Source organism: Mobula birostris, chromosome 13, assembly GCF_030028105.1.
Source record: "Mobula birostris isolate sMobBir1 chromosome 13, sMobBir1.hap1, whole genome shotgun sequence".
Classification (NCBI taxonomy): domain Eukaryota; kingdom Metazoa; phylum Chordata; class Chondrichthyes; order Myliobatiformes; family Myliobatidae; genus Mobula; species Mobula birostris.
This window is the reverse complement of record NC_092382.1, coordinates 107,601,019-107,623,737: the sequence shown is the minus strand read 5'-3', so window position 1 is coordinate 107,623,737 and position 22,719 is coordinate 107,601,019. Positions and strand designations below refer to the sequence as shown.

General features: G+C 48.2%; 1 protein-coding gene across 2 annotated transcripts in view; it reads left to right on the top strand.

Moving 5' to 3' along the window:
* LOC140207298 (C-type lectin domain family 12 member B-like) overlaps positions 1-22,719 on the top strand; it is a 45,818-nt gene that overhangs the window by 22,341 nt on the left and 758 nt on the right. Inside the window, exons 1-6 of one of the 2 annotated variants that reach the window (XM_072275794.1) lie at positions 3,511-4,183; positions 8,627-8,737; positions 14,342-14,458; positions 16,076-16,342; positions 19,227-19,369; positions 22,197-22,261. In XM_072275794.1, coding sequence (XP_072131895.1) covers positions 4,132-4,183; positions 8,627-8,737; positions 14,342-14,458; positions 16,076-16,342; positions 19,227-19,369; positions 22,197-22,261 — 755 coding nt within the window. In that variant the 5' untranslated portion in view covers positions 3,511-4,131. Of the gene's footprint in view, positions 1-3,510; positions 4,184-8,626; positions 8,738-14,341; positions 14,459-16,075; positions 16,343-19,226; positions 19,370-22,196; positions 22,262-22,719 lie in introns of those variants that run through there. The other variant, XM_072275793.1, reaches the window with a different exon arrangement.

Here is a 22,719-nt window from a genome sequence, read left to right as displayed (position 1 = left end):
TTGCCCAGTATAAATCCTCAGAGATGTCATCACCCGGGAAATGTAAGAGACTGTATTAGAGAGGCTTACAGAATAATGGTGCTCAGAAGTAAGACACAGTTAGCAATAGAAAGGTTGATCATGTTCTCAATAGTGTGCTGAGCTGCATATGTTTCAATAAATGAAGTACCGTAGGAAAGGCGGATAAATGCGTTGAAGATGAGGCAACTGTTTACAAACAGAGGCATTGTGTCGTGAGGAGAGGCTATTGACGGTAAATTTGCAGTCAGTAGGATTAGTTGCATTGTAGGAGGTGGACACAATCGAGGATGATTTCAGGACTGAAGGTGTTATATTTGAATGCACACGGTACACGGAATAAGATGATGAATTTAGCGCAGTGACAGATTGGGAAATATGTCACGGATGCATTACTGAATGATAGCTGCAGGAGCGATTCCCATGGGTATCGGATTGCTTAACCAATAGACAACAGAGAATGGGATACATGGGCGTCACTCTGTTTCGCAATCAGTGATGAGCAGTGTGCGCAGGCGTCGGTGCTGGGTACGCGACTGTTCACGACATATATTAGTAGTCTGGAAGAGGGGATCCAGTGTCGTGAATCTGGGTTTGCTGATGATACTAAATTGATTGGAAAAGCAACGTGTGTAGAAGATACTGAATGTCTGCAGAGAGATATAGATAGGTTGACAATAGACAATAGACAATAGGTGCAGGAGTAGGCCATTCAGCCCTTCGATCCAACACCGCCATTCACTCTGATCATGGCTGATCATTCACAATCAGTATCCAATTCCTGCCCTATCCCCATATACTTCGTCTCCGCTATCTTTAAGAGCTCTCTCCATCTCTTTATTGAAAGCATCCAGAGACTTGGCCTCCACAGCCTTCTGGGGCAAAGCATTCCATACATCCACTGCTCTCTGGGTGAAAAAGGTTTTTCCTAAACTCTGTTCTAAATGGCCTACTCCTTAGTTTTAAACTGTAGCCTCGGATTCTGGACTCATTCATCAGCGGGAACATGCTTCCTGCCTCCAGCGTGCCAAATTCCTTAATGATCGTATATGTTTCAATAAGATCCACTCTCAGCCTTCTGAATTCCAGAGTATACAAGCCCAGACGCTCCAATCTTTCGACATATGACAGTCCCGCCATCCCGGGAATTAACCTTGTGAACCTACGCTGCACTCCCTCAATAGCAAGAATGTCCTTCCTCAAATATGGAGACCAAAACTGCACACAATATTCCAGGTGTGGTCTCAGCAGGGCCTTGTACAGCTGCAGAAGGACCTCTTTGCTCTTGTACTCAATTCCCAGTGCTATGAAGGCCAGTATGCCATTAGCTTTCTTCACTGCCTGCTGTACTTGCATGCTTGCTTTCAGTGACAAATGTACAAGAACACCTACATCTCGTTGTACTTGCCCTTTTCCTAACTTGACTCAATTTAGATAATAATCTGCCTTCTTGTTCTTACCACCAGAGTGGAAAACTACACATTTATCCACATTAAACTGCATCTGCTACGCATCTGCCCACTCACCCAGCCTGTCCAACTACCCTGCATTCTCAGAACATCCTCCTCATATTTCACACTGCCAACCAGCTTTGTGTCATCAGCAATTTTGCTAATGTTACTTTTAATCCCTTCATCTAAATCATTAGTATATATTGTAAACAGATGCATGCCCAGCACTGAACCCTGCAGTACCCGCTGGTAACCGCCTGCCATTCCGAAAGGGACCCATTAATCGCTAAGCTGCGTGGGTAAGGGTCTGGCAGATGGAGTACAACGTTGGTAAAAGGGATGTCACCCACTTTGGAAGGAAAAATGGAAGAGCAGTTTATTATTTAAATGGTAAAAATTGCAGCTTGCTACTCTGCAGAGGGGCTCACAAGCTCCTGTGCATGAATCACAAAGGGCTGGTTTGCAGGTGCAGCAGGCTGTCAGGAAGGCAGATAACCATATATAGTTATATGGTTATATGGAATGCTGGCATTCATAGCGAGAGCGGCTGAATTTAAGAGCAGGGACATTATGTCGCAACTGTTCACGGTACTACTGAGGACACACCTGTAGTATGCGTGCAGTACCAGTCGCCGTACTTGGGGAACAACGTAGCGGATTTGGAGGCGGTGCAGATGAGGCTCACCAGGTTAATTCCAGAGATGAGGGGATAAGACAAAAAGGGGAGACTGAGTCACCGGGACTGTATTCACTGGAATTCAGAAGAATTAGAGGAGATCTTAGAGAAACATTAAAAAAAAAATGAAATGAATATATAAGATAGAGGCAGGAAAAATGTTTCCACTGGGAGGTGAAACTAGACCTGAGGTTCGTTGCCTCCAGTTTCGGGCTAGTTGATTTAGGACAGAGATGAGGAGGTACTGATTTTCCCAGAGTGTGGTGAACTTACGGAATTCTCTGCCTAGTGAAGTAGTGGAGGTTACCTTAGTAAATAAGGAGATAAAAGGAAGTGGAAGAGAAGCGATGGAAAGAAGGAATGTGTGGTGGGAGAAAACGGGAAGTGACGGAGTGTGGATGGGAGGAAGAGATGAAGGGACGGAGGGAGATGGGCCGAAGTAGTTGGGGCTGACGTAAAGGGGCAATGGATGTGAGGAAGGGGAAGGAGAGAGGAAAAGTGAGAGACGGCTGGACATCCCAGGCCAAATGGCACCTCATCCAGAAACCCAACCCTCGACAGGTTTAATGTGCAGGGAGAATGCAGGGAACTCCGTGGTCTGGTTGCAAGTGTGGGTGGGTGAGGATATCTCCAGTTCAGGGCGCCAGGGCTGTTGGTGGTGGGACGGAGGAAGAGAGCGGGACTGATGGAGAGAGAGTGAAATAATACAATGGGGAGGAGGAGAAGTTTGAAGGAAAATAAATGTAGAGAGTGCGTACTGAGGGAGGGAGAATGTTTGAGGAGGGGAGAGAGGTAGGAGGGAAAGAGAGAGGGAGGAATACTGGGAGGGAAAGTGGAGGGTGAGGAGATGTTGGAGAAGAACAAGAGTGAGATACAGGAGAAGGAGAGAGAGGACAGAAAAAGAAGAGAGAGAGAGAGAGGGAGTGAGAGAGAGTGAGAGAGAGAGAGAGAGAGAGAGAGAGAGAGAGAGAGAGAGAGAGAGAGAGAGAGAGAGAGAGGGGAGAGAGAGAATGCCATGGTATAAAGTAGGAAAGAGAGAGTGCGCCATTGGACAAGGAGGCGGAGAAAGTCTGTGGAGGGAACTAGTTTCGAGGGGAGATGTTACCCCACTCGGAGGGGAGGGTTCATTCACCACGGTGGGGGTTTGTCCTGGGGCCGTGCTTTCTCGCAGACTGCAGATCTGAAGGTCCGGCGATTAGCAGGAGCAGTGGCTGCGTCGGACGCGTAAACCAGGAACCAACGGTGGATGCACATCTCCCCGAAAATACAGGCTCGATATCAGTGACACAAGTCTCTCCTTCATTTCCTACTGTCCTTATTATCTTCTCCCTCCTTTCCATTTCTTTTCTCCTTCCCTCTCCATTTTTTTTCCTCTCAACGTCCTTCGTCTACATTTCTCTCCTTCAACCCTCCCCACGCATCTCTCTGCCCTCTCTGTAGTGCTCCATTTGCCCCTCCCTCTACTCCTCCCCGCTCCCTCTCATTCCGTTTCTCTCTCTCCCTCTTGTTCTCCAGTTCACCGCCATCTTTTCTCTCTCTCTCTCACAATCTCTCCAAATCTCCTCACCCTCTATTTCTCTACCTCACTCCGTCCTCCTCCCGTTTACCATCTTCTACACACTTACTTTCCCTTCTTTCCCATCTCTCACTCCACAGTCTCCCTCCTCTCAGCTCCTGTAGCATCTGTACACTGCCGTCCACTTCTCTCTGTCTCTGCAGATTCCCAATCGGTCTCCTCCCTTCCCTCCCTTTACTCCACACTTTCAACACTCCCCACTCCCCCCCAGTCTAATATCTCTCGGCCTCCCTCTCCAACATCCTCTTTCTCTGTGCTCCCCGCACTTCCTCTCCCTGCTCTGCCTTCCTCTCTGTGTCAGCTGTCCATCTGGTGTTTGCTGGAGTCGGACCGCCTTATCGACACGGACTTCCTCTAATAACAGCTCCTTCCCCTTCGTGAGCTTGGAGACACAGAGAGTCCTGAACAAGATGGACGTGAATGTGGAGCTCGCCGAAATGGGCCCGCAGTCTCCTTCAAACGGTGAGTGGGGCAGCAAAACGGAGGCGGGGGGGATAGATCCATTCTGTATTCATAGAAACACAGAAACATAGAGAATAGGTGCAGAAGTAGGTCACTCGGCCCTTCGAGCCTGCATCGGCATTCAGTATGATCATGGCTGATCATCCAACTCAGAACCATGTACCAGCCTTCCCTCCATACCCCCTGATCCCTTTAGCCACAAGGGCCATATCTAACTCCCTCTTAAATATAGCCAATGAACTGGCCTCAACTGTTTCCTGTGGCAGAGAATTCCACAGATTCACCACTCTCTGTGTGAAGAGATTTTCCCTAATCTCGATCCTAAAAGGATTCCCCTTTATCCTCAAACTGTGAACCCTCGTTCTGGACACTCCCAACATCGGGAACAATCTTCTTGCATCTAGCCTGTCCAATCCCTCTAGGATTTTATACGTTTCGATAAGATCCCCCCTCAATCTTCCAAATTCCAACGAATATAAGCCTAGTCGATCCGGTCTTCCATCATATGAAAGTCCTAACATCCCAGGAATCAATCTGGTGAACCTTCTTTGCCCTCCCTCTATGACAAGGATGTGTTTCCTCAACTTAAGGGACTAAATCTGCACACAATACTCCACGTGTGGTCTCATCAAGGCCTTGTAGAACTGCAGTAGTACCTTCCTGCTCCTGTACTCGGATCCTCTTGTTATGAATGCCAGCATACCATTCGCCTATTTCACCGCCTGCTGTATCTGCATGCCCAATTTCAATGACTGGTGTATAATAAGACCCAGGTCTCGTTGCACCTCCCCTTTTCCTAATCGGCCACCATTCAAATAATAATCTGTTTTCCTGTTTTGCCCCCAAAGTGGATGAACTCACATTTATCCACGTTACATTTCATCTGCCATGAATTTGCCCACTCACCTAACCTATCCAAGTCACCCTGCATCCACTTCCTCTGAGCTAACACTGCCGCCCAGCTTCGTGTCATCCGGAAACTTGGAGATGCTGCATTTAATTCCCTCATCTAAGTCATTAATATACTGTAAACAACTGGGGTCCCAGCACTGAGCCTTGCTGTACCCCACTAGTCGCTGCCTGTCATTCAGAAAAGATCCCGTTTATTCCAGCTCTTTGTTTCCTGTCTGCCAAACAATTCTCTACCCACATCAATATCCTACACCCAGTACCGTGTGGTTGAAGTTTGCACACGAACCTCCTGTGTGGGACCTTGTCAAAAGCCTTTTGAAAATCCAAATATTCCACATCCACTTGTTCTCCCCTATCCACTCTACTAGTTACATCCTCAAAAAATTCTATGAGATTCGACAGACACGATTTTCCTTTCACAAATCCATGCTGACTTTGTCCGATGATTTCACCGCTTTCCAAATGTGCTGTTTTCACATCTTTGATAACTGACTCTAGCATTTTCCCCAACGGCGATGTTAGGCGAACCAGTCTGGAATTCCCCGGTGTCGAGGATCCTCCCACCGCCCCGGGGCCCGGCGAACTGTCAATCACTGCACAGACAGGTCAGAGGTCGCAGTAATGACGTCATTCTGGAGCGTTTCACGAGTCATGCACCCAAGTCTCCCATTACCTAATGCTTCTGAACAGAGCACTCGTTCCATAGACGGACCACCATCTGGGTAACAAAAGGTTGTCACTCGGCTGCCCAAGTAAATCTCTTTCCCCTCTCATCTTTGCCCTGTGCGCTGTGGTGCTCGATTCTCCAGGCCTGGAGAATGTGATTGTGCTCATTCACCCGATCTGTGGCCCTCGTGGTTTGTACACCTCAGTAAGGTCATCCTTGCGCTCAACATAAAGACCCAACCTGCCCGACTTCTCTCAGTAATTCAGTCCCTCGCGTCCAGTCAATATCTGCAGCTCTTTCCAGCTCAAAGTGTTGCAAGACTCAGCTAATAATGATCAGGGAGGCACAGGGCGATCTGTATTTGCCGTCAAGTAGCCGTATTGTCTAATCTGACAAATAGATTAAGTACGAAATATTGCCTCCGCACCAGCTTATTTTTTTCAGTTAGCCATTCTTGTTTGTCAGTCAGCCATTCCTGTTTGGCGTGGTGTCAGGATCGGTCTCCTTTCAGATTAACCGGGCCTCGACCCTTTATTTTTTTTTTTACCCTCAACCCGGCACGGATGGAAAGCGTGTCCGGGGGGTGGGGTGCTTGTGAATGTGGCCCGTCTTGGATTCGAACTCGGGAACTTTCGCTCCGGATCCGGCGCTGATGCTATTGCGTCACTAGCCGGCCGCCGTACCAGCTAAGTTATCCTGACCTTTCATGCTCGGTCACAGTACAGAAAGGTTGTTACTAGGTACAAAAGAGTTTTTGCTGCTGGCCACATGCTCCTCGTAAGCGTTTTGAGTTTCCACATGTCCAAGATTTAGTTGTTCTGTTTCTGCGTGACCTCCAGCAACACACTTGAAACGTCTTTTTTTTCCAAAATCATGAATTGCATTCCAGTGTCATTGTCTAGTGGTCACGATTCTGACCTTTAAAACATTTTCATTGGGTCTGCTCCATTTATTGTCCTCTTAGGAGCAAATCACAATCTGTAATTTGTGGCTCGCAGACAAACATTCACAATTCCGCATGTTATACCCGATCAAAGAACACCTCGCAAATGACGTCTTATTTGGAAATGATCCCCAGTTGGCAGATTGCCCGAGACATCACTGTGTCTAATTTAAATCACGGATCAACCAAGCGACTAACACACAAAATGGAGAACAGAATCTTTTCATGAAATGACTGCCTCCCTCTGCTCCCTCGCGGCAGGAGCAAAGCCATCTGCATCTATTGTCCCTGATTCATTTGATATCAGCATTCTTCAGACTGCGTTTCTTTCTGGCCAACAAATAATATCCTTCCTGCAGCAAGGCGACCAAAACTGGACCCGTACTCAAGGTGTGGCATCGCCGAAACCATGTTCGTCTGCAACGGGTCCTCCCCACTACTCTACTCGGTGTAGTTACTGAGGAAGAACGGCGTGTCAGACGTCCCATTCACCGCCCTGTGTACCTGTGACTCCACTTTCAGGGATCCATATACCTGCAGACCCGTGTCTCTTTGCTCCACAACTCTCTCCAGGGACCCTCCAGTTCACTGTGAAAGTTTACCCTTATTTGTCTTCCTGGAATATGAAAGCAAATTCGTCAGTCAAATCTCCCTGGGCTCCACACCATTATATAGAGTAGCCTATGAAGCGGAGGAATTAATTAGAATTACTGGAGTCCCTATACTTTATATCCACTGCTCTGCAATCGTCAGCCTTCTTAGCTCCCCAGTCAGCTGGGTACGTTCCTGTAGTTCCTCGCCCATCTTTTCTGATGCACCACCGAAAGCATCCAATCACAATGCAGCTCGACTTGAGGGAAACTGCTCCGTTCGTGACCGGAAATAAAATGCAGAGAGTCGTGGACACAGCTCAGCAGATCAGGGGAACCAGTCTCACCTCCACCGACTCTCTCTGCACTTCCCGCTGCGTCGCTAAAGCGGACAGCCGAATAAAGATCCCCGTCCACCCTGGATAATTGTATTACCCTCTATCACCACCTATCGGTGGAAGATAGTAAAGCACGTTTCACCAGCCTCAAAGACAGTTTCTAACCTGCTTCATCAGACAAATTAATAGACCACTATTCTGATAAGTTGTATTCTTTACTTCAAAGATTACCTCGCCGTCGTCCTTGCGCCTTATTGTCTTTCTGAACTGGTCTTCTTCTGTAACTGTGACACTTTAGTCTGCATTCTGTTACTCTTTTACCCTGTTCTACTCCAATGAAGGGATCTGTATCTGTGGCATTCCACTGGGACGTCTTCTGTCTGTGATGTATATGCCGGGGGGGTGAGGAGTGAGGACAGTGGGAGAGTCGGTGAGGAGGGAGCACAGTGTAAACTTAAAACACTCTCTCCCTTTTCTAACCTCATTCTCTTTCTCTCCTTCGCTTCTCTCCGTCCTTTTCTCTCACCCTTCACCTCTCTCTCTCTACCCTCTCTCCCCTCCTTTATTACCCCGTCCCTCTCTCAAACTCTTTCCCCTACTGTCTCACACTGTTCCCTTGTCTTCACCCTCTCCGCTCACTGTCATCCCTTCCTGAACCACATCCGTTCTTCCCAGTTCTCTGTGTGCCTGTATTCCGCTCATCTCCCCTCCACGCTTTCCGCTCCTCTCTATCCAGCTCTATCTCCCTCTCCCCGATGGTTTCTCCTCTCGCTCTTTCCCCTTTCTAAAATAATCTTCTTTCTCTTCTCCATCCTTCTCTCACAGTTCTCCGCACACTCTCCCTTCTCAATCACCCATTCTTTCAGGCGCCATGCGCCTCGCTTACCCCTCTCTCTCTTCTGATGTCTCTTCTCTCTCTCCGCGACTCTCTCCCCCATTCTCTACCCCTGTCTCAATCTCTCCCTAATATTCCTGTCTGACTTTCTCCCCCAGACGGCCTGACCGCCACCAGCCCAGAGTTGAACATTGGGGAAGACATCGATGAGCGCGAGGATCCTCCCATTGCCTCGGGATCTGGAGGGATGTCAACCACTGCACAAACAGGTCAGAGTTCACAGTAGTGACGCCATTTTGGAAACGCCAGGTGTCATTCGCTCAAGATATTCAAATTTCTAATTAGAAACATAGATACATAGAGCACCTACAGCGCAATACAGAGCCTTCGGCCTACAGAGTAGTGCTGAACATGTCTCTACCTTAGAAATTACTACGCTTACCTATACCCCTCTAACTGACTAAGCTCCATGTACCTATCCAAAAGTCTCTAAAAATACCCTGTCGTATACTCCTCCACCACCGTTGCCGGCAGCCCAATCCACGCACTCACCACTCTCTGAGTAAAGAAGTTACCCCTGGCATCTCCTCTGTACCTACTCCCCGGCACCTTGAACATGTGTCCTCTTGTGGCAACGATTTCAGCCCTGGGAAAAAGCCTCTGACTATCCACACGTTCAATGCCTCTCATCATCCTGTACACCTCTCTCAGATCACCTCTCATCCTCCGTCACTCCAAGGAGAAAAGTTCGTGTTCACTCAACCTATTCTCATACGGCATGCTTCCCAATCCCGGCCACATCCTTGTAAATTTCGTCCGCACCCTCTTAGGGCTTCCACATCCTTCCTGTAGTGAGGCGACCAGAACTGAGCACAGTACTCCAAGTTTGACCGGGGTCCAATACATGCTTCAACAACTCCTCGCAGCTACTAAATTAAATTTCACTATTGATGAAGACCGATACACCATACGCCTTCTTAACGACAGGGTCAACCCGCGCAGCTCATTTGAGTTTGTTATGGACCCGGACCCCAAAATCCCTCCGATCCTCCACACTGCCAAGCGTCATAACATTAATATTACATTCTGCCATCATATTTGACCTACCACAATGAACCACATCACACTTACCTGGGTTGAACTCAATCTGCCACTTCTAAGCCCAGTTTTGCAGCATATCAATCTTTCGCAGTAACTTCTGACAGCCGTCCACACTATCCACAACACCTCCAACCTTTGTGTCATCAGCAAACTTTCTAACCCTTCCCTCCATTTCCTGATCCAGGTCATTTATAAAATTCACCAATAGCAGGAGACCCAAAACAGATCCCTGAGGCACACCACTGGTGACCGACCTCCATGCAAAATATGACCCGTTACAACCACACTTCTCCTTCTCTGGGCAAGCCAGTTCTGGATCCACAAAACAATGTCCCCTTGGATACAATGCCTCCTTACTATCTCAATAACCCTTGCATGCGGTACCTTATCCAATGCCTTGCTGAAATCTATTTCCACTGCACCTACGGCTGTTCCTTCATCAATGTGTTTAGTCTTATCCTCAAAAAGTTCAATCAGGCTCGTAAGGTATGACCTGCCCATGACAAATCCATGCTGACTACTCCTATTCATGTTGTACGTTTCCAAATGTTCATAAATCGTGACTCTCAAGATCTTCTCCATCAACTTACCAACTACTGAGGTCAAACTCGGTGGTCTATATTTTTTTTGAGCTATCTCTACTCACTTTCTTGAATAAATGAACAATATACGCAACGCTCCAGTCCTCCGGAATCTCTCCCTCACCATTGATGATGCAAAGATCATCGGCAGAGGCTCAGCAATCTTCTCCCCCGCCTCACAGTAGCCTGGGATACATCTCATCTGGTCCCGGCGATTTATCCAATTTAGTGTTACCCAAAAGCTCCAACACATCCTCTTTCTTAATGCCTACATTCTGAAGCTTTTCAGCCTGTTGCAAGTCATCACTACAATGACCGAGATCCTTTTCCGTAGTGAATATTGAAATAAAGTTTTCATTAACTTCCTTTGCTACTTCCTCCGGTTCCATGTACACTTTCCCACTGTCACATTTGATAGGTCCTTTTCTTTCGCGTCTTACCCCTTGCTCTTCACATGCTTGGACAATGCCTTAGGTGTTTCCTTAATCCTGACCGCCAGCCCCTGCTCATGCCCCCTTCTGGGTCTCCTAATTTCCTTCTTAAGCTCCTTCCTATCAGACTTATAATCTTCTCGAGCTCTAACATTACCGAGCTCTCTGAACCTTTTGTAATCGTTTCCTTTATTATCTTGTATATAAGATGACGAGAGGCATTGATGGTGTGGACAGTCAGTGGCTTTTCCCCCCAGGGCTGAAATGGTTGCCACAAGAGAACACAGTTTTAAGGTGCTGGGGAGTAAGTACGAGGGGAGATGTCAGGGCTATGTTTTTCACTCAGAGAGTGGTGAGTGCGTGGAATGGGCTGCGGCGACAGTGGTGGAGGCGGATACGATAGGGTCTTTTAAGAGACCTTTGGATTGCTACATGGAGCTCAGTAAAATAGAGGGGTATAGGTAAGCCCAGAAATTTCTAAGGGAGGACATGTACGTCACAACTTGTAGGCCGAAGCGCCTGTATTGTGCTGTAGGTTTTCTATTCTATTCTGTTCTATTCTTTTCCATTTGACTGGAATAATTCATCTGCCTCGACCACTTTCCTGGGAGCTCATTGCACCTCCAGACTGTGCTGTTTATAAATAATCGGGATGAATTTGTAGATGGGTGCGTTGCTGAGTTTCATAAGTTGCACGATGCGAAGATTCAGTGATATGGAGAAGAACAGGATGACAGGACCGATTAGAGATAAAGTTGGGAAGATGTTCCTGGAGGCTGTGGAAGTGAGCGAGGTCCTCAATGAATACTTCTCGACGGTATTCACCTATGAGAGGGAACTTGATGACGGTGCGGACATGAGAGAGGTTGATGCTCTGGAGCATGTTGATATCAAGGCAGAGGAGGTGTTGGAGTTGTTAAAATCCATCAGGACGGATAAGTCCCTGGGCCTGACAGAATATTCTCCAGGCTGCTTAACGAGGCGAGGGAAGGGATTGCTGAGCCTCTAGCGAGGAACATTATGTCCTCGTTGTCTAAGGGAATGGCACCGGAGGATTGGAGGGAATGAGGTTTGTCCCCTTGTTCTAAAAAGGTTGTCTGGATAGTCCGGGTAACTGTAGACCAGTGAGCCTTACGTCTGTGGTGGGAAAACTGTTGGAAAGAATTCTTAGAGAAAGGATCTATGGGCATTTAGAGAATCATGGAACAGTCAGCATGGCTTTGTGAAGGACAGATTGTGTCTAACAAGCCTGATAGAGTTCTTTGAAGAGGTGACCAGGCATATAGATGAGGGTAGTGCAGTGGATGTGATCTATATGGGTTTTAGTAAGGCACTTAACAAGGATCCACACAGTAGGCTTATTCAGAAAGTCAGAAGGCATGGGATCCAAGGAAGTTTTACCAGGTGGATTCAGAATTGGTTTGCCTGCAGAAGGCACAGTGTCATAATGGAAGGAATACATCCGGATTGGAGGGTTGTGACTAGTGGTGTCCCACAAGGATCTGTTCTGCGATCTCTACTTTTCGTGATAACGATATGGATGTTGGGGCAGAAGGGTGTGTTGGCAAATTTGCAAACGAGACAAAGTTTGGAGGTGCTGTAGATAGTGTAGAGGATTGTGGAAGATTGCAGAGAGATATTGATGGGATGCAGAAGTCGGCTGGGAAGTGGCAGATGGAGTTCAGATGGAGTTCAGCCCGGAGAAGTGTGAGGTGATACACTTTGGAAGGACAAACAGCAAGGCAGAGTGCAAAGTAAATGGCAGGAAACTTGACAGTGTGGAGGAGCAGAGGGATCTGGGGGTGCATGTCCACACATCCCTGACAGGTAGATAGGGTAGTTAAGAAAGCTTATGAGGTGTTAGATTTCATCACTCGAGGAATAGAGTTTTAAGAGTCGTGAGGTAACCATGCAGCTCTATAAAACTTTGGCTAGGCCACACTTGGAGTACTGTGTCCAGTTCTGGTCGCCCTACTATTGCAAGGATGTGGAAGCATTGGGAACGGTATGGGGAAGATTTACCAGGGTGATGCCTGGTTTAGAGAGTATGGATTATGATCAGATATTAAGGGAGCTCAGGATTTAGTCTTTGGAGAGAAGGAATATTAGAGGAGATATGAGAGATGTATACAAGATGTTAAGAAGAATAGGTGGAGAGCCTCTTCCCCAGGGCAGCACTGCTCAATTCTGGAGGACATGGATTTAAGGTAAAGGGTGGGAAGTTCAAGGGGGGTATTAGAGGAAGTATTTTTACTCAGAGAGTGGTTGGTGCATGGAATACACTGCCTGAGTCAATGGTGGAGGCAGATACACTAGTGAAATTTAAGGGACTAGTGGACAGGTATATGGCGGAATTTAATGTTTAACGTTATATGGAAGGCAGGCTTTGAGAGTCGCACAACATTGCGGGCCGAAGGGCCTGTGCTGTGCTGTACTATTCTATGTTCTATGGGTGTTATTGTGGATCGTGTTGAAAACTGGCAAAAATATTGAATGGGACATAAATCAGTCACAGATACGGTTGGAGAAATGACAGAGTTAAGTCCGTCATGTATCCAAAGTGTGAAAAAAGAACAAAGCGGGTAAACAGTAATAAAACTGTGAACAAATAATAATCTCTGAATCCAGACGGCCAATAGTCCGTAGATCGCATGTATCATAATCTTGTGGTCTCCTGGACCTGATGGAATACACCCTCGGGCTGTGAAGGAATTGGGCGGAGAGATTGCCGAGGCATCAGGAGTTCCACAGGGGTCGGTGTTGGGACGGCTGATCTTTACGATGTTTGTCAATGATTTAGGCGATAGGATTCATGGATTTCTTGTATAAATTTCCGATGATAAAAAGATATGTGGATGAGCAGCTGGTGTTGAGGAAACAGAGAGACTTAGACAGTTTAGGGGAATGGACAAAGACGTGCCAAATGAAATGCGATGCCGGAAACTGTATGATCATGCACTATTGTGGATGAAATAAGCACGCAGATTGCTATTTGAATGATAAGAGAATTCAAAATGCCGAAATGCAAAGGGACTTGGAAGTACTGGTGCAAGGTACCCTAAAGGGTAATCTCCAGGTTCACTGGGTGGTGAAAAAAGCGAAAGAAATGTTGACATTCATTTCTAAAGGTCTAGAATATAAGAACTGCAATGTGATGTTCAGGTATCAAAAAGCACCCCCGAGACCATAATTAGAGTATTGTGTGCAGTTTTGGGCTCCTGATATACATTGATATAAGACATGGTTCAGAGATGATTCACGAGAATGATTCCTGAAGTGTAAGGCTTGCTCGATGAGGAACATCTGGCAGCTCTTGGGCTGCCTTCCCTGGAGCTGAGTAGAATGAGGGGGGACCTCATTGAAACTTTTCCAATGTTGAAAGGCCTGAACAGATTGGATATGGAAATGTTATTTCCCATGGTAGCGGGGTCTAGGACAAGAGGGCACGACTTCAGGATTGAAGGGCGTCCTTTTAGAACTTCGATGCGGTGAAATTCTTTCCTCAGAGGGTGGTAAATCTGTGGATTTTCTTTACCACAAGCAGCTGTGGAAATCAAGTCATTGGGTGCATTTAAGGTAGAGATAGATACGTTCTTGATTAGGTAGCGTTTCAAAGGGTATGGGGAGAAGGCAGGCGAGTGGGGATGACTAGTAGAATGAGATCAGTCCATGATTCAACAACCGAGAGGACTCGAAGGCCCGAATGGCCTACGTCTGCTCCCATATTATATGGTCCTATGGCCGTATGGTCTCTCCACAGGTGCGCATGAACAGGAGTCGAAACTGAAGATCGGAAATAGACCGTTCCGCCTGATCTGCCTACTCTGCCTAGTCACGTCCGCCCTCATCTTGATAGTGATCGGACCCTCGATCCATGGTGAGTTGAACGGTCTCCGGGTGGAGTCAGACCATAAATAAAGAGAGTGGAATAAATTGTTATTGTAAAACACCACAGCGACACCGACACGCCCCTTACTGTAACACGGATTAAAACCGACCACCATATCACGGACACATCCCTAACCGTGATAAAGACACGGTCTTCACCTGAACACAATCAAAACACATCCTGACACCGACACGCCATTCACTATAACATGAACAATGTTGTCACCGTAGCACTGTCACGATCATCCACGAGACACAGATACACTGCTGACCGCAGCACGGATGCGGAACATCGCCGTGACAACACGTGGCAGTCACACTGACCGTAACGTAACACTCACTCGAACATCGACATGCCCCTGACCGTATCACTGATAAACTCCTCAAGGCGACACCGAAACGCACCTCACAATGACACCGAAACGTTCTTCACTCTGACACTGAGGTAATGTACACCGTGACACCTTCACATTCCTCAACGTGATCCTCTCAGCACCGCCTCATGACAAAGACCCACACGTCACTGTAACACCCCTTACTGAGACAGTATCACCGCTCAACATAACACCGATGCACCGCTCACTGAGGCAATTACACAGAACATAGAACATAGAACACAGACTAGTACAGCGCAGTACAGGCTCTTCGGCCCACAATGTTGTGCCGAACCTCAAACCCTGCCTCTCATATAAGCCCCCACTTTAAATTTCCTCCAGATACCTGTCTAGTAGTCTCTTAAACTTCACTAGTGTATCTGCTTCCACCACTGACTCAGGCAGTGCATTCCACGCACCAACCACTCTCTGAGTGAAAAACCTTCCTCTAATATCCCCCTTGAACTTCCCACCCCTTACCTTAAAGCCATGTCCTCTTGTACTGAGCAGTGGTGCCCTGGGGAAGAGGCGCTGGCTATCCACTCTATCAATTCCTCTTATTATCTTGTATACCTCTATCATGTCTCCTCTCATCCTCCTTCTCTCCAAAGAGTAAAGCCCTAGCTCCCTTAATCTCTGATCATAATGCATACTTTCTAAACCAGGCAGCATCCTGGTAAATTCCTCTGTACCCTTTCCAATGCTTCCACATCCTTCCTATAGTGAGGTGACCAGAACTGGACACAGTTCCCACACCTCATTCTGACACGGTCACACGCACCGTGGAAATGACATGCCTCTCACCGTGACACAGACACACCCCTCTCTGTGAGACTAGCACACCCCACACCATGACACAGTTACTCCACTCACCGTGACGTCACAAGGTCCCTCACTCTGACATTTCCCTCGCCGTGCCATCGGGATTCACTTCATTGTGACCCGGCACAACTCTCGCCGGGGCTCAGAAACACCTATCACAGTGACACCGACACGTCCCTCATTGCAACTCGAATATGCACCTCACGATACTGCCGCAGACACCCAATATAACAACAAAACCTTCACTGGGACATTGATAAACCCCTCAGCGTGACACGACACGCCGACGCCTCTCACTGTGACACCATTCACCGTGACACTGGCATAACACTCTCTGTGACCCGCTCGGTAGCATGATGCTGACTCACGTGTCACTGTAAACGCTAAACATCCTTCACCATCTCTCTCAGTATCACAGATTCGTCAGTCTCAGACCACCCTCGACCAAAACTGCCATGAGTTAAACTCAACCCTTCAAACCAAGGTCTCTGAGATATCCCACCTGAATCACTCCGAGAAAACCTGTCTCAAGAATCTTACTACGCTCAAAACCAATCTGTCCGTTCTTGTACGAATGCACAATGATCTCCGGCACCAGTTCACTGAGATAAAAACGAAGCTCAGATCGGTCAAGAACAGCATAGCTCAAATCTGTGAATTCTTGATCAGTAGAAGAGGTGAGGCGTCATCCCCCTTATTAACCCGCTCTTCATCACAGACCAGGCATAGAGAGAGGAAGCGTCACTCTGTGCTTGACATCGGGAGTGCGTGAAGAGATGTTATGGAAGGGGATTCACTCTGTGTTTGACCGGTGAGTGTGTGATGGTGTTGCGTGGAGGAAGTTTCACTTTATTACTGAACCCAGGAGAGTGTGATTGGACGTTGTGGAGGTGGTGTCACTCTGTGTCTCCCCACGGGATTGTGAGACGTAACATTACTGCTTCACGCTATGTCTGACTCCGGGAATCACTGATGTGACGGTATGGATCCAGCTTCACACTGTTTCTGATATGCGGGTTGTATGATATGACAGGATCCAGAGAGCTTCACCCCATGTCTGACCAATGAATGATGTTGTGACACCGTGGAGAGAGAGTTTTACTCTGAATCCGGGAGTGTGCGACGGGACGGTGCAGAGGGGGCTTCACTCTGTGTCTGACCCCAGGAGTGTGTGATGGGACGGTGGAGAGGGAGATTCACTCTGTGTCTGACCCCGGGAGTGTGTGATGGGACGGTGTGGAGGGAGATTCACTCTGTGTCTGACCCCGGGAGTGTGTGATGGGACGGCGTGGAAGGAGCTTCACTCTGTGTCTGACTCCAGGAGTGTGTGATGTGACGGTATGGGGGGAGATTCATTCTGTGTCTGACCCCGAGTGAGGCGGGGGGGGCGGTGTGGTATAATGTAACAGTGTAAGAGAGTTTCACTCTGAGTTTGTTCTCTGGATTCATGATGGGACAGTGTGGAGGGAGATTCACTCCGTGTCGACACTTGACTGTGTGACAGGGCGGTGTGGATGGAGATTCACTCCCGGGAGTGCGTGATGCGATGGTGTGAATGAAGCTTCACTCTGTGTCTGACCCCGGGATTGTGTGATGGGACGATGTGGAGGGAGCTTCATTCTGTGTCTGACACCGGGAGTGTGTGATGGGACGGTGTGGAGGGAGTTTCTCTCCATGTCTGATCCCGGAAGTGTGTGATAGGAAGGTGTGGATGGATCTTAATCTATGTCTGACCACGGTGGTGAGTGATGGGACAGTGTGGAGGGAGCTTCAGTCTGTGTCTGACCCTGGCTGGGTATGATGTAACAGTGTAAGGGAGTTCTACTCTGTGTTTCTCCACTGGATTCTGTGATGGGACAGTGCTGAAGGAGACTCCTTCGGTGTCTGGCAACGAGTTGCATGATTGGAAGTTGCGGAGGGAGCTAAAGTCTGCTCTCACTCCGGGAGTGTGTGACCGGACGCTACGGATTCAAATTCGATTTGTGTCTATCCCTCAGGAAATCTGTGACAGCATGGCGGGAAGGAGCACGTAACTGACTCCTGAAGTTTGTGATGGGACGCAGTTGAGGGACCGACACCCTGTGACGGGTTCCGAGAGTGTGTAATTGGGTGTCGTGTAGGGAGATTTAATTTGAGTCTGACACCAGGAGAGTGTAATGGGACATTGCGCATGAGCTTCAATTTCAGTCCGACCACGGGAATGCGTGATAGGAGGCTGTGGGGGGAGTTTGTATCAGACCCCGGGGACGTGTACTGGGGCAGTTCACAGGCAGCCTCATTCTGTGTGTGATCTTGGGAGTCTGTAATGGACGGTGTGGAGGAAGCTTCACTCCACCTCTGACGCCGGGAGTGTGTGATGGGACTGTATGGATGGAGCTTCACTCTGTGTCTAAACTTGGGTATGCAAGACGGGACAGTGTGGAGTGAACTTTACTCTGTGAATGATACAGTGAGTTTACGGTGGGATGCTATGTTGGGAGCATCACTCTGTTTCTGACCCCAGTAATTTGTCTTGGGAGAGTGCGGAGGGAAATCACTCTGTATTATACCGGGAGTGTCTGATGGAACAGTGCAATGCGATGCTCACACTGTACTCAACACCTGGGAGTGTGATGGGACTGTACGGAGGGAGTGTCAATCTGCGTCTCACCTCTGTGGGCTGTGAAATGATGCTGTGGAAGGAGCTTCACTCTGTGACTGACACAGTGTGAGTGAGATGGAATGCCACGGAGTGAGCATCACCCTAAAGCTGATCCTTGGAGTCTGTGATGGGAAGGTGTGGAAGTGTTCCACTCTGTCTGAGAACGTGTTGTGTGTCTGGATGTTGTGGACGGAGCATAATTTTGTGTCTGTCCACCATATTGTTAGATGGGATGGAGTGGAGGGAGTTTCACTTTGTGTCTGACCCCGGGATTGTGTGAGGTGACGGTGTGGAAGGAGCTTTACTCTGCGTTTGACCCTGAGAGTGTGTGATGGGACGGTGTGGAGGGAGAATCACTCTGTGTCCAACCCCCAGAGTATGTGATGGGGAGAGTGGAGGAAGATTCATTCTGTGTCTGATCCCGGCATTGTGTGATGGGACAGTTTGGAAGGATCTTCATGTTTGTCTGACGACGATGGTGAGTGATGGGTCGGTGTGAAGGGAGCTTTACTATGTTGCTGGTCCTAGTAGGTGTGAATGGAAGGTGTGGAGCTGTGTGCCTGACCCCGGGAGTGTGTGATGTGACAATGTGGAGGTAGATTCACTCTATGTCTGACCCCGGAAGTTTGTGATGGGACGGAGTGTAGGGGGCTTCTCACTTTGTTTGACCCTGAGGGTGCGTGATGGGACGGTGTGGAGGGAGCTTCACTCTGTGTCAAACCCCGAGAGTGTGTGATGGGGCGGAGTGGAGGAAGCTTCACTCTATGCCAGGGTATGTGACGGGACGGAGTGAAAACAGCGACACCTGCTGTCTGAATCCGGGATGGGACGTTGTGGAGGGAGGCTGACTTTTTCTCATTCCAGTCGGTGCGATGGGAGCAATGGAGGGAGATTCACTGTTCTTCGTTCCTGATTTGCAGAGGAAAGGTGTCCTGAGAACTGGACCGAAAACGCAGATCGGTGTTATTTCATATCCACCTTGGAGAAATCTTATGATGCAGCGAAGAATCATTGTTCAAACGTCGATGCAAGTCTCCTCGAAATCAATTCAAACAAGGAAAAGGTATGTGTCACACCGTGAGAAGCGATATGGAGAACAATCATACACTCCCGGGGTTTAACAAAGATTCAATCATTGCACACCGTCACTCACACATCCCGGGGATAGACAAGGAGTGGGACTCCCTCCAGAACCAGAATCAGAATCAGGTTTATTGTCACCGGCATGTGACGTGAAACTTGTTAACTTAGCAGCAGCAGTTCAATGCAACACATAATCCAGCAGAGAGAGAGAGAGAGAATAATAAAAATATAAAACATAATGAAAAAAACAACAACAAATCAATCACGTATATTAATTATTTAAATTGTGTAGAAACAATGTTGTAAAAAGTGAAGTAATGTCCAAATCCTCACAGTCCATTCAGGAATCGGATCGTGGAGGGGAAGAAGTTGCTCCTGAATTATTGAGTGTGTGCCTTCAGGCCTCTGTACCTCCTACCTGATGGTAACAGTGAGAAAAGCCATGCACAGGGTGGTAGAGGTCCTTAATAATGGACGCTGCCTTTCTGAGACAGTGCTCCCTGAAGATGTCCTGGGTACTTTGCAGGTTAATTCCCAAGATGGAGCTGACTAGAATTACGGACTTCTGCAGCTTCTCTTGGTCCTGTGCAGTAGCCCCTCCATACCAGACAGTGATACAGCCTGTCAGAATGCTCTGCACGGTACAAATATAGAGCTTTTTGAGTCTGACAGAATTAAGTCCCTCCACACCGCCCCATCACACAGTACCGGGGTCAGACACAGAGTGAATCTCCCTCCACAAAGTCCCATCACGCAGTCCAAGGATCAGACGCTGGGTCATTCCATCTCTGTCTCATCTCTACACTTTTCTCTACACTTTTTCCTGCCGTCAGGCATGGAGAGAGGGTAATTGTTACCCTCAGGTTCGACCAGCATGCGTTTGTCTGGGGGTCGGGGGGAACACTGCCTCCGGCCCGGCCAAACTGAGAAAGCTCGTTTGTGTGGATGTACCGTGATGTGTTGCCCGGTTACAAATCAATCCCACGAAATAACGAGCAGTGCACCGTATGCAATTAAACGATAGAGCTTCAGGGTTCTTAATTTAACTGTAGGGTTAGCATCGAAAACAAAGAGAAAAAGCGCCCATTTTAACGAAACAGTCTAAAGCGCTCGCTGTAGCTCACTCTTTTCCCGTCTGTTCGTTCTCCATCGATTTCCCACGGGGGTCGTCACCTCTCGACGCCATTCCAAGTCCACTCAAGCCTGCAGTCTCCGCCTTCCTCGTTCTGGCATCGTCTCTCGGTATCTTTTCTCGAACAAAAGCCATCGAACCCAGGCTCCCGGACACACAAGAAATTAAACCATCCCCATCGTGGGAGGCCACACAGTCCCAAGGGCCCATTATCTCTGGTCAGAACAGCTCGAGAGAATCTATCTGTCAGCAGCTTCCAGCACAGACGACAGCCTGCTGCAGCTACTGTGTTATACGAAATGCAGACCAGCCACAGCCCTGCAGAACCTCGCGTCATGCTGTCTTCAGCTTCTGAGAGACGGCGCACCGCACGATCTAGTTTATCTGTGCATGTTCATGCTCTTTCTATGCCTGATGCGAGACACTGGATAGAAGCTTCCTTCACTGTGCGATCAGAATGTGGAACAGCCTTCCAGATGCTGTGGTTGGAAACAACTGCGACGATGGTCCAAGCCTTCAAGAGCCGGGTGCACAAACTCCTATCCTCTCTGGGAGGGAAGTCACATGCTTCTTCATAAGCGATCATGAAGGGGACCCGGATGGCAATGCTTGGTTTTTCGCAGGTAGGGTTAATACCTGACTTTCAAGAGCGCTTGTGAGTTATGTTCCGGCTGGACTTAATCCTTGAACTGCTGGAGAAAAGTGCGGGAAAAAAAGCAGGTGCTATTTTCTCCCAATAGGGATTAGTTGTAAGTTCCAAGTGCTCCCGTCACGTTTTGTCGCCCTAAAAACTTATCCTTCAATTTCTTTGTATTATGGAGGTGTCGGGTTTCGGTGGGACTCAAGTGCAGAACAAGGAATACTTTTTCAGCAGGATTTATTAGGGAGCAAAAAGGCAAAAGTCTTTCAAAAACAGAAGGCAGGCACGAATCCGAAACGCAGGCGAGGTCTTAACCAGAAAAGGCAGTCAGGCGACAGCAGACAAATCCAGAGCGCACAGGGAAAAATCAGGTACAGGAACGGGCAACACCCAAAACACTGAATCAGGCGAAATCAGTTGGCAGAAATCGCAATGACATGGGGAAAGACACAGGTCAGAACTGGGACGAACTGGCAGAGAATGCTAGTCAAGGCGGGGTTGAAATGGGCGGGGTAATGAGTGAAAATTAGAAACAGGTGGGCGCAAATGAGGAGACGAGCAGGTAATTGGAGGAATTCCAAAAAAAGGAAAGGGGCTGGGCCAGAACCCACATGGCCAGGTGAAAGATAACAGAAGTTAAAGACTGTCGTGATCCAGAGCTACCAGCAGAGGCCCTTCAACCCAGTGTCCAGGCCGGATCCTTAACAGGAGAACAACATAATTCCCTCTGTCCAGCGGAGGCGATCATAATCATCATGACTCCAGTATTTCTACTACTTTTTAATGCTTCTTAAGAGTATATATGATATTTTTATGTTGTATCGCTGAGCAGCAGTGAACCACCTGTTTGGCCTTTCCGAGTTCTCTCTGGGAACTAGTTGACTTGAGCAGCATTTCTGATCTGGCTATTGTTCACGATCGCACTAAACAACAATAAAACCCCAAAACACTGCTGCTGCAGAGAAACCATTACATCAGCAGTAACATTTCCCAGGGCGTTACATGCACAGTAATCGAAGGGATTTTATTTCACAGGATTTTGTTTCCAATTCTACCGGCAGTGAACACGGAACCTACTGGATTGGAAAATGCGCAGACGGGTGAGGTTTGGAATGTTACGGGTCGTTGGTGTGGGAGTGACACGAGGCCGTAGGGAAAGAGTCGGACGGTGGGGTTAGTTTTCAGACTGACACGAGGCCGTGGGGAGAGAGTGGGTCAGTGGGATAAGTTTCGAGACTGACACAGGTCCGTGGGGAGAGAGTCGGGCACTGATATTAGTTTGAGTACTGACACAGATCTGTGGGGAGAGAGTGGGTCAGTGGGAGAAGGTTGGACACTCATACAGGGTTTTAGGGAGAGTGCGACAGTGGGATTAGTCTGTTGACTGATGCAAGGTTGGCGGGAGAGGGTGGTAGAGTGGGATTAGTTTGGAAACTGACTCGGTACTGTCGGAGAGAGTGATGCAGTGGGATTCGCACGGCGATGTAGTCGGGGCTGTGGGGAGAGCGCGGTGTTATGGAATTAGTTTAGAGACTGACATGGGGCAGTGGGGATAGCG